This window comes from Parasteatoda tepidariorum, chromosome 1, assembly GCF_043381705.1.
Source record: "Parasteatoda tepidariorum isolate YZ-2023 chromosome 1, CAS_Ptep_4.0, whole genome shotgun sequence".
NCBI classification, from domain to species: Eukaryota; Metazoa; Arthropoda; class Arachnida; order Araneae; family Theridiidae; genus Parasteatoda; species Parasteatoda tepidariorum.
Window position 1 is genome coordinate 43,153,502 of NC_092204.1, and position 13,414 is coordinate 43,166,915.

The following is a 13,414-nucleotide window of genomic DNA, read 5'->3' on the forward strand; positions in this document are numbered from 1 at the left end:
CTTATAAGAATGTGTTTTGCGAAATCTAATAATGTAAAATAAGCGAGAAAGGTCACAAATAATAATGAAATTAAATTGGAATTATTTTAACCTAGTTATATTATGCCATTATGTGATTTTCTTTTTTGCGAATTATTGCATTGGGTTAATTAATATCGATTTTATCCTGTAGGAAGAACTGGTATTCAACTAGTAATATGAAATGAAGTTATCAAAATATAAATAGTTTGAATAATTTAATGAGAATAAATTTAATATAAAATAATATATATCCAGTTATAAACATTGTAGTTATAAGCAAAAATTAAGAAACAGTTTATAAACATTAGCAATAGTGTATTTAGAAAAAAAATCAGCTTCGTTGCAAGTTAAAAAGAAAAAATTATTTTATGTAACTTCATTTAACGGCTAACTATTATTTGTCCTCAGTTTTGTCAAATGTTTATTAACATTACAATTTTTCAGAGTTCAAATTAAGTATTTATAATTTCTCAAGAAAAATAAACTCAATAATGATAAGGTGTGAATTTGGAATGTTTTAAACTCGTTTGTTGTGTGTAATCAAGTTTAATAAATTAACCACACGGTTTATTTTTTTTAATTTAATTTCAGATACAAAATAATCACTCTTTTTTTAAAATGTATAAAAATAATTCATAAATAAATATACAAATTTTACTTATATCCATTTCATTAATTTTCAGCATATATTTTCATAAATATTTTCTCGTAATAAACATTTGTCAAAACATTATTATACAAAAGTATGTTCAAATTTTTTACAATGTAGAACTTTTCATACAAAATACACGAAAAAATTTATTATTGTGCATAAATAAGTTTACATAGGTTTTTAATCCATAAAATAAATTTTCACAAATACTATTCACAATCATAAGCTCTTTTATCATTTCAAAAATATTTTTTAAACAAAAATTATTAATTTCGAAAATATGTGTTTCTGTTCCATGAATGAATATAGTCACACTTAAAAATTTTGAATTTATTTTTAAACCTTATTATAAATATAAAATTAAATTTATATAAATCCAAAATGACTTATGAAAAAAATAAATGAGTGAGTTCTCAAAACAAAATTCTCAATTCAATTCAATCAATTCGATTCATTCAATTCTCAAGACAAAAGATTTTTAATGGAAACTAACTTTCAATGTATTTTGAAAAAGATAATAATTTAGAATAAATTTAGAATTCACATCTTAATTAATATAAAGCAATAACCAAGATTCATACATTTGAAACCCTTTTTTTCTGATATTTTTCAAAAAGTTTTACTCTTATAAATTTTTAAGTATAACTTTAAAGTAGTTCATAAAGCATTTATAGAGCACTACATTAAAATTTTCTATGGACAAAATTTCAAAAAATTTACATTATTACGCAATTGAAATAAAGTGTAACTTACAGATCTAATTTTCTATTATTACAATTCACCAAATTTCTTTGACAAATCCTGCATGCATAAAAATTAATATGTACACCATACCTAATCTTGTAAAAAACAGAACGAAGCAAATCACAAGTTTTAAAAAGAACAAATTCTCTTTAGTTTCATTAAAGTTGACTATCGTGCACAATTCCAGGATCTTTCAAAGTCTTCATTCTCTCTTCAACCGCTTTATTTAACTTTCTCCTGGGTCCTAGGGGCATCCCTAGAGCCTTCAAATCCTCTTCAGACAGAAGAGACAAAGATTCTAAATCAATTTGTTCTGATTGAAAAAGGGGCAAATATTCCGTTAACCCTACGGTAGTCAAGAATAACGACAAAGGGTCCGTTGCTTCGCAGTCTTCGTCATCTGATACTTCGTCATCAGAGTCGTCATCATCAGCTTCGTCAAAGTCATCAGCTTCGTATTCGTCTTCCCAGTGGATGTGCCTTCTCACCAGACTACTCGCACTGCCTATGCTATCAGAGACAGTAGAAGCGAGGTTTTTGTGATTTTGGTTTCCACAGTTTTCATACGAATTTCTATTATTGTCCCTGCTACCATTATCCAGTACTGTGGCTGTTGTAGTCAGTGCTGTTAGATTGACTAAAGAACTCCTAAAAGCAACGGTCCCGAATCCTGGTCGGTCGAAGATGCTGACGTGAGAGGACGATGTCTCGTGGAGTTCGTCCCCTATTCCAGAATCGGCAGTTTGCAACACGTCGCTGTTCGCGTCGTCACTGGAATGTGTGTCGGATGTGCTGCGAGATGGATTGTCTGGCGAAGAATGACCATCTTCGCTCTCTTTGACGTAATCGGGGGTAGATATCCGTGGTATCCTTTTAATTTCAGTATAGTTTGAAGAACGATTGTCCAACTCTTCATCTCTTGTAATTATGTCACCGGGCCTAAACACGACACTTTTTTTCTTGCGTTCCGTAGACGTTGGCTTTTTTAAAGAGGATTCCTTATCTTTTCCGTTGTTGACTATGTCGGAAAACTTTTGGGCATTTTGGGAGTTTCTGAAATAAATAAATTTTATATTGAAATAGAAATTTAGTAAAACTATATAAAATAAAAAATATTAGAAATATAAAGTGAAAAGCATAAAAAAGTAGTTATACAGGGTTATTCATAATTCCCTCCGGGGTTTCGAAGAGTAATAGTAAATAAGCGAAGACTAATATGGCAAAAAAGAACATATGAAATTATTCCGAAAGTATTCAAGTTTTAATTTAAGCAGTTGCCGGTAGATGGCAGTAACATGTACCACTGAAGCCAGTTGTAGTAAAGAAAAATGGCGTTTACAGGTGGAGGGAATTATGAATAACCCTGTATAATGTAGGTCAAAATATGATAAGAAAAATAAAATATGATCTTCACAACTTCCTGGTAATTCGGTAGTAGATTTCAAATAAATACTGTTGATTAAAGAAATTTTAATTATATTCGAAATTTTATTTTAAAGAAATTTAATTTTTTTTATACGAATTCTGGTCCAGTTCATTCAAAATTGAGTACTTCTGTTTATACTATTTCATAATCACTCGGATTTTTTTTTAATATTTAAGTTATTTATGAAATAACTTTTCCTCATATATTGTAATGTTTTCATTCATTTATTTTGAAAGAAAATTTCATATATAAAGACAAATTGATAAGAGAATGAAAACATTTAATTGAAATATAGTAATGAAATATAATGAAAATAAATGAATGAAAATAATAAATGAAATATTTATATTTAACGACAACTTAACGAATGTGTTTATATTGAATTGTTGTTCAATTCTAAATGGCTTCATTTTAAAATGAGCACAATGAAAGCAATCAAATATTTTCAAGAAATAAATATAAGTATTACTTTTCGAAAGGAAAATAATCTTAAGAAAATAAATATACTACCGGTTTTGAAGAACAGATGTAAGTAGCTCCAATAGCTCCGCGAAAGAAGATAATTTAAAAGTTTTTATTTTATTTTTCTTCTTACAAAAATAGACTTAAAAGCAAGAATTACTTTCACAATTTCTACTTATTTTGCATTCAGTGGAAAAGAAACTCTATCTTGATTTAAAATTGATATAACAGTGTAGCATATTCTAATTACACATGGATACAGTAGCGAAAAAGACAAAAACACACATTTCATTTCAACATCAGTATTTTAAAAGCACTGAACATGAATTGTTTACTTTAAGATTAAGAGGAAAGGGATATATTTAACCTGAGTAAAAGGTATAAAAATCAAAAGGACATAAAAACTATCATATTAAGATGCAAATCAATGAGTCTTATTGTTTGAAACTATACTAAAACATAATTAAAAAACAACATTATTAAGGATGTAGCAACATGACTATATAATATGGATCAAAGTTAATAGAGAGCAAAGGATAAGATAGAAAGGCAACCATCCAGCTAATCAATCAATAAGAACACTAAAACATTAAATTTATTACTAATATTTTTATTATAATAATAATAATTTTTAACGGATAAATACTTTGTAGTAGCAAAGTGTTTCATGAAAATATTATGTATAATTTTCAAAGAGATTTAGTAATGAAGTTTTATATTGATAAAAAATAGGAATGTTCTTATTAAGACAAAAATGAGCATACATAGAATCAATAATTTTTTTTACTATTGAAAAATACCCGCTTATGCAAAGAAATGGATTTAAAATATGGATCTAGATTTTTGTAAATCTTTGCAATAACATTTTGATTAAATTGTAATGAATTGACTACAGTGATTATTTTAATTTTATCTAGCATTTAATAGATGCGTTTGACCAAAGCATCCTCACACTTCTACATGTAACTGCTAAAAATGTTTGTATTATGATTCAATAACGAACTATTTTTTCGGAAAATGAGTAAAAGTATTTCTGCACAAACTTCAACACAATAATATAGAGATGAAAATAAAATAAAATAGAATTATTCATGACTTCCTAACATCCATGTTTGCTTTGTTGAATCATTATTAACTGTTTCTTAGAACAGTGGAATTACAAAACGATTTTAAATGTCGGGAGGGTGTGACTTTTATGAAACAGCAGGTAATCTTTGGATATTCAGTTTGTTTTAAGGAAAAAAAGCGTGATAAATGAAAGCAGAAATGAAATGTTTGACAGGATCATTTCAAAATATTTTGAAATGCAATGCAAAAAAATGAAATAAAAACATTGATAGTTAACAATTAAATGGTTCTCGTATGAAAATAACAGGAATTTTATATTCAACTTAATATACTTTTGGCATATCATTGAAAAATAATAATCAAAGCTTAGGTCCCCATTTCCTGATGGTGTAAGTTGATTTTTCAAGTGTAATAAGAATACGATGGCAATATTTAATGGATGATAAAAATAATCAAGTCTTCAAACAATATACAGATTATTTGTTGCTGATTGCCTGATTGCTGAGATAATCAGCATACTTCAGCAAAATTATGCACCGTAAAAAAATTACTGATCAAATTATGTTAAAAAGTACCAGGACTCAGGGTGCCAGTACTTTATACCATAAAATTTACAGAGTAAAAAATTCTGACATACCGCAACTTTTACAGTAATATTTACTGAATTTCGGTAATTAAATATAACTGTAAATATTAATGTATAAATTTTAAGGTGAAATATATTTTATGGAGGCTGCACTCAGGGTGAAAATACTTTTTACCGTAATTTGCTCCGCAACTTTTTACATTGTAATAAAAAATAAACTAAACAACAATTTATTTCATTGTTATTACAATATAATCAAACAAAATAGCCAAATAATCATAAATAAGATGGTACTCAACTGTAACAGAATTTTTTAACTGCGAGGGAAAAAAACAGATTACTAACTGCTTTCACCTAATACGGTTAAATAACCAGAATTTTATTGCACCAACTGAACTCATCTAATGAAGTCAGTTCCTTGCAGATGGATTTCATGCAGATTCTTTACCGTATACTTTACGGTTAATGGTTAATTGGATAGACAGACTGCTGCCCCTGTTTTTACCATGCCGATGTATTTTACCATTTCTAACAGTGTAAAAACAACAGAATATTTTTGATGCTGTTCAAATTATTCATTTTATGAAAATTTATTTACATTCAATGGATTTTCGCTTACCTGGAATCTCTTCTAAAAGCTGTAAGTGACGATCTTAATCCATCAACAGAGGCCAGCCTCTCCTTTTCTTCTTTTTCGGCTTTCTTGGCTGCCTTTTGTTGTAACTTTCTGTAGCTTTTTATCCTCTTTTCTGCATCGTACACGCTCTTTTCCTTTAACCTCTGCACTAGTTTCTTATTGACGAGAGCATGTTTGGATTGAGCTTGATCCAAAAGCCTCAAAACTTCATTCTTTTGATTAAGAACGGCAACATCTTTGGCAGTATGAAAATCGTTGTCCAGAGCCCACAAATTGACTCCAAAATTGACCAGAAAGGAAACACAGTCTATATGCCCATTGCCAGAAGCACAATGAAGGCATGTGTTGCCGTAAAAATCACATTTGTCTGGATCCCCTCTGAAAATTGAAGGAAATTCTCATTATTTCATTTAATTTGTTTTAAAATTAGTTTTAAGACACTGATATATATATATGTGTTAATCAAACAGTGCACAATCAAAAAATAAATAACAAAAATAAAAAAAATGGTGGATTTATTATATGAGGAGTTTAGAAACATACCTTGCCAATTATGTTAAAATAATATTTTGAAATCAAAATTTACAATATCTCTCCGAAACCCCACTGTGGCTCAGGGGATAGATGTTTGTGTAAAAGTAGTTCCTTCAAAGAATAAATTTTAATAACTTTTAATTTTTTTCATTCTTTCACGTACTAATAGTAGAGAAGATTTTGAATTGTAAGGTACGTAAAGTTAGGTAAATTTTTACATTTTAAAGAATGTTATTAAATATTAAATTTGAATGAAATCTGTCTAACTGTTTCTCAGAAATCAAATTTTAAAGAAGTCCTGTATTGAATTTTCAAAATTTCGAATACCTGACAACCTAAAATATTTTCAACCATTTGTAAATTAGATATTACAAAGAAATAAATTATTCTAAAAATGATTTTAGCATCTATGGATGAACGCATTTTATTTGCAATCTGTAATTTTCTTTTCCAAATGCAGTTAATGTATATTAATTTCACAAAAAAATTTCAGCTGAATTCGCCTTTAATTTTAATTCAGAAGGTTAAAAAATTCAATGTTACTGATGGTTAAGATACAAAACTTTATCAACGCGCTTTAACTGCACTGGTTATCCTGGAGGAAAAATTACGAAAAAAGCGAATAATAAATAACTGCTTTCAATTCTCCTTCTCAGAACCTTGAAGGCTTGCAACTACTTTGCAATAACAATGGCGTACACTTCCGATGAAGCTGGTAGAGCCAATAATTAAAAGCACCCCTGTATGTGCTATATTGTTGAAGATATTCATACTGAAGGTATTTTTTTCATTTTAAACTGACGCATTAGATTTCTTTATTTCATGCATGTAATAATTTCGGTTACACCATAATTGTCTAGTTAATACTTTTTATGTTATTTTATACTAAATTATGTACAATTGTGTGCCATTTTCATTGATTATTACGCTTAACTTTTTGAGTTTGCGGTCATTTTTGTGATTCTTTTCATTAATTTATGATAACTATTGTAGAAAAATCTCTCATTTCCTTTTCCGATAATAATAGATTAATGAAAAAGAAACCCTCATAACGGTAACAAATAATTAAAAAACCGGAACTATGCTGGTAGCAAAAACTCTACGTGTATTTTTACGTTCAGCACCACAAAAAACTAAAAAAATAAGTGCATTTATTTTTTGCAAAAATGCCATCGTAACATTCGAAACAATATGTTTTTCAAATCCGGTAAGTCACTAACATTTCATGACCGAATCAACTTTTTTCCTCTTCTTGTCACTCTAATTATATTTAACTCCAAACAAGGTATTTCCGCAGTATCATTCAAATTAACAAATTATCGCCATAGCACAAACTCTGACCCCTCGATGCTATGTCAAATCATTTTCTGTTTGGCCAACATTCCGAACTGTTAAGAAAGAAAAGAAGAAAAAAAAAGACGAGCAACGTGAAAGTGACCTCGTCTCGTTTCACAGGTGGTTTGTTACGATATAGGTATAAAGGTATGGGTTCAGAATAAATAAATAAATGTTAGTTACCATTGCGTGTATTGACCGTGACCATCCATGTACGGGGAAAAGTCACCAGACCGTCGTGTCACGACATTAAGTGACTCCCTCGGTCTTGTCATCGTGGTAATGAAAGTTTGGCATAACTAATATGTTCAGCAGCGCGTAACAATTACTGATATAGGTAGAATTGTGCCGCTACTATTCGAATTATTGAAATACTTTTTTGCGAGTTTAATTACTTGTTTGATGAGATTTCATTTATCTAATTAAAAATATGATTAACGGAACACACTTAAGGAAATAAGTAATGAACGGATGAGGGTATATTGTGAATGAAATAGCGTAATAATTACTGTAAAAAAAATTTAAATTTTTAAGTTTTTCTGATAGAATACTAATTTATTATTTTTTAACTTCAAACAGAAAAAAAGAAAGATTTCGATGCAGTTAGTTGACAGAAATAAAACTTTCGGAGTCAAATTTATCTGTTATTTGAATTAAGTTTTGATCATCTAATATAAAACATAATTAACAGAGCATGTTTAAAAGTTAGATAATGAATATGCTGATACACTGTAAAAAAAAATCCGAATCAAATTACCGTATAAAACACTGGCACTTTTGGTGCGTCACATATAAAATCTATTTAATCGTAAAATCCATTTTTACCGTAAAATATTATACTGTAATTTTTACAGTAATGCTTAATTAATTAGAGTGACACTAATTATTACTGTAAAAAGTACGGTATATTAGATTGTTTGTTCCATAATATGTTCTGATAAAAATGGATTTGATGGTAAACAGTCCGTACAGGCATTCTTAGTACCGGTACATTTTACCTCAAATTAACCTGGAATTTCTTAAAGTGTATATATGTTATTAGATTTGTATAATGCAAAAATTCTGGAATAATTTCTGAAATTTTTAAAATTCTTTTTGATAGAATGTTAAATTTTTGTAACGTTAAACAAAAAAAAAGGAAGAATTAAGTAATAGTTAATTAAAAGAAACAAAACATTTGGACCTAAATTTTATAAGTAATTTGTAAGTTTTAGTCGTGTAATATAAAATGCTGTTAACAAAACATGTTTCAGAAAATAGGATTATGAACAAGATATGGATATGAGCGTGATTAGGAATGAAATAGTGCAAATAGTCGAGAATAATTTCTGAAATTTTTAAAAAACTATCTCTTACATCTTGAAATCCCATTAAATCCCTTCAAGACCACTTACTTTGCTTGCCTTAATGACTTTTCACTTCTCTACAAATTTCTTTTTCCTTCCTATTAATCTAAACTTTTATGACGTAAAACAAAGTATTTTGTCGAAGCTAATTAGAAGCATTCATAGCAACTGACACTCAAAATTGTAGAAAATCATTAATTGGAATGGAATCAATTGAAATAGAAGACATGTGTAAAATTTTCAAACATGAACTTCATAATATCTAGGCCCACATTAGAATTTTAAAGTTTACAAAATAAATAAATGAATGAGAGCAGTTAAAAGACATTGTAATTTATATTTCAAATAAGCATTTAATCAATATACTATATACTTGTAAGTTAAGAATATATTTAATAATATATTTAATATAGAATTTATGTAACCTATCATTTATAAAAGTTTTGTCGACCAACGGTATTTACATTTATCTGTAAAATTATTGTAAGATAACGCCTGCTTTTTAGGAAGAGAGTTATATTACTTGATTTCAAAGAATACATGTTTTCTTGAGATTTTTTTAAGCTAAATAGAAAAATTATCTGCTTTATTTTATACATTTTTCATAAATTATCTCCTTTTTGTAGAATTGGTATGAAACATGTAGTTCATATACTGAACATTCCTAGCCCAAAGTGGGCTTTAGTTTTTTCTCCCCTAAATGTTGCTTATTTTATTCTAAATTAAAAAGATTAGTCTTTTGTAACAGTTTCCGAAACTTTATATTCAGAAAAGCGCATTTCATTTTAATGTTTAATTTAAAAAGTGGCTATAAATAAATTAACTTAAAAAGATGGAAACTAACACAAAACAATCACAAAAAATTGTATACGGAGAAAAAAAATTTTGGTAAAATTATCGCATTGCAGTACGCAGTAATAAAACCAAAATTATACTGTTTATAAACCATTTGTTTAGTAATTTTTCTGTTCATATGACAAAGCAGCGTATTACCAGAAGTTCTGGCTTACAAAATTATAGATCTTATTACTACGTGTATTGTAAAAATACAAAATTGAAAAGAAAATTTTACTGAATGAATGGTTTTTATGCCATGTTCCAAGGTATCATGATAAAATTACCAACTCTTATCACATTTACCAAATTTTAACACGTATTATAGAACAATTTTTTACTGTCAATTTTGCCAAAATCATTATCAAAGCCCTTCGATAAAAATTATTGTGATTTTTGGTGTTCCCATACAGAAGGAAACAAAGTAAATTTTACCATGTTTCTTGCTCTGTGGGTCTGTAGTTTTGACCACATTTTTTTTCTCGGTGCAGTCCATCTTGGAAATACCGATTCTGTTACATTTTTCTCTGAAAACACTGAATCAATTTTTAAAATAATTTTATTTTTATTCTTTTGTTACGGCACCCATTTTAAAACGATTTTTTCCACATATTTTTTTTTGAATTTTGAGAATTTTTCCATATTATAGTAGCTTTGACCATACTTTTTCCTCAATGTAGAAAAAAAAATATTGCATCCATACTTCATTTGTTAATAAATAGCCAAACTGTATTCGTGACAAACGTCATATTTTATATTTAGTGACAGATAAAATAAAATATATCAAAATTAAAGCAGTTTAAATTGAAAATAGAAAAAGTAATATATAGCCACCATTTATAATGCATAAACTCTTTCCAAAATAAAAAGTTAACTTATAAATACCAAACTTATAAATATCGTTAAATTTTAACAAGGAGATTATAACTCTTCTGGACAAACTTCCCTTTATAAGAGTAGATCGAGATTAGTCATATGGAAATGCATTTAACAAGCAAGGGTATAAAATAATAATGTGAATAACCTCTTAAGAATAGTAATATATAACCCCTACTTGTAATTCACTTTGATAAAAACTAAGTTAAACTATACAGCTATAAATAAATTCATAATGAATTAAAATAAACGATAGTGATATTTATATTCATTACAAACGCAATTCAACAAAGTATGGTGAAACTAAAGTTCGATAATGAGAGGCCTTAAATTTCGTTTTTCAACGAGCATTCATAAGATCCAGACATATGGATAAATCACGACAAATAGTTCAACACAAAGACTATTAGACTGTCTATTACGATAAAAAAGTAAATAAAATGTTAAAGATTTTGATCTGGCTAAAGAGTTTAGCATATTCTTTAATGGCTTAAAGCAGATCGTAATGCATCAGTGGTCAGTACCATAAACATCAAGTCGTGCTGCGAACATTTTTAGGTCGGAAAAAAGTCTTCTTTTAATCCACCCACATATCGATAAGGAAGGAAACCTAATTCCAACCAACATCGACCAAAAAATTGTAAGTTATAGGGAAGAAGTTTGCGCAAAAATGGCGCCTGCGGTAGTTTCTGGAGCCGGAAGTGAAAGATATATGAGGGTTCGCTATTATAAAATTATATATTTAGAGCCACCGAAGTTTGAACTTTTGACACTTTCTCTTAGAGAGCTGTCACGTTTCGCGTTTGAAAAGGTGTTGATGGGCTAACAATTACGGGTCTTCTTGTTGTTTCAGAGATTTCAAAGATATTTAAAATTGAGTTGCTAGGTTTTTTTATGTAAGAATTTCTAAGCTATGTTTACTGCTTTTTTTTTAAACAAAACTTCGTGACAGACTTTTCCCAAAAAGCCTTTATTTAAAATAGGAATTGAAGGAAATTTAATCTTGTTTTTTTTTTTTTTTTTTTTTTTTTTTTTTTTTTTTTTTTTAGTTTGAGTCTTATTAGTTTCTGTTCACAAATAGGGCTAAAATTGATGTTTTTTCTCAAACATGTTTTATTATTACTATAATACTTAAATAATCCATTTTTTTTCATTTTGTGAGGAAATCTAGTTTTAGCTCAGAGTTTGTCCGCTTCCATTGAAGTTCCATAGTATGGTCGTGGGAAATGTAATAATGAATTATTTCATATTTAAATTAAATTATAGTTTTACCCTTAGCTTTAAGTTGCTGAAATAAATTCTTTTGTATTTAGAAAAAGGAAGAAAATAAGTTCAATTAAACATTAAAATAAAATGTGCTTTATACGGGGAAAAAAACAATTTTGGTAAAACTACCGTACTGTATGATAATGACATTACAGGGAACACTACAAAAAAACAATTCTGGTTATGAAACCAAAATATATGGTTTTTAAACCATTTACGGAGTAATTTTTCCGTTCATAAATGTAACACATCACCGAAAATTCTAGTTTTCGCAATTATAGTTCTTACTACCATACAACTCGTAAAAATACCAGACTGAAATGTAAATTGAACCGAATAAATGTTTTTCTATGCCATACTCTAAGGTATCAAGATTAAACAAATTTTACCACATTTGCCAAATTTTTACACAGATTTAAAATAATGAAATTTTACTATTAAGTTTATCTAAAAATATTAATAAAAACACTTCAGTAAAAATTAACGAGCTTTTGGTGTTACACGCGACACGGTAGAAACACCGTAAATTTTATCATATTCTGCTAGTTTTAACCATATTTTTTTTCTCAGTGTAGGAAGAAGCCTGAGCAAAAATGTATGAATATAGAATTGAAAGATTGGGTTTGCTGTTATAAAATTATATATTTAGAGCCACCGAGGTTTGAACTAATGGCCTTTTCTCTGATAATCAATCGGCTGGTAATTTTATGTCTTCTTGTTGTTTAGAGGTATTTAAAAATCAGTTGTGGGTATTTTCTAAGAATATTCAAGGTATGTCTATAACGTTAAAAAAAACAGTTCGTGACACTAGCAAAATCTGTATTTAAAAATTAAGTTGAAAAAAAATTTAATTGAGGAACATTATTTGGAGGAATTTTTTTCACATTTAAAGCTTAAGTTTATTTTTTTCAAGCATTTTTATAAGTATATTGAAATGCTAAAATAAATCAGTTTTTGCGAAAAGTGCTGCTTTTTTCCTTGTCTTAAATTACGTAGAACGTTTTCAGTATTTGTTATAAATTATTTTTCCAGATTTAAGTTTCATTATAATTTTACTTTAAGCGTGTAGTGACCTAATCCTTTCACTTTTGAATATTAGAAAAAGTTTTAAATATAAGTAAAGACTTGAAGCTAAATAAGTCAAAAAAAGAATTTACATTTACATTCAGTAAAAGCATTGCTAGTATGCATTTTAAACAATAATTACAATTACAAAATATAATTAAAGATCTTATTCTAACAGCCTTATTAAAATTGTGATCAGTAGTTAATTGTTTTAAAAAACTTTTACAAAAACTTTTATTTTCACAAAATTATCTATTAATACAAAAACTATTTAATTTTCAGCTGTTTGAGTGTAACAGTAAGCAAAATAAAATATTCAGAGCTCGTACGTGCATTATGGTGCTCCATTTTGTATTATGGTGTCCAACTCCAGCTCAACATTCGGAATAAATACTACAAAAAACTAGTTTTTCAGAAAAAAAACTTTTTAAAGCATTTTGAAGTACGAGGTTTGTTATGTGATCAATTTGACTACTATACTGTTTCAGTTAAAGCAAATTGTAGTTAATAGCTTGCGCTATACGACTTTAGTAAAAAAAAATAGACGGCTTTAAACGAAAAA

General features: G+C 28.0%; 1 protein-coding gene across 1 annotated transcript in view; it reads right to left on the minus strand.

The window, feature by feature from the left end:
• Nucleotides 1–1,265: 1,265 nt before the first annotated feature.
• Nucleotides 1,266–13,414, minus strand: part of LOC107436147 (pre-mRNA splicing regulator USH1G) — a 70,247-nt gene continuing 58,098 nt past the window's right edge. Inside the window, exons 2-3 of the mRNA XM_016047737.3 lie at nucleotides 5,579–5,974; nucleotides 1,266–2,470 (exon numbers count right to left, since the gene is read on the minus strand). Of these exons, the coding sequence (XP_015903223.2) occupies nucleotides 1,576–2,470; nucleotides 5,579–5,974 (1,291 nt within the window). The 3' untranslated portion in view covers nucleotides 1,266–1,575. The remainder of the gene's footprint in view (nucleotides 2,471–5,578; nucleotides 5,975–13,414) is intronic.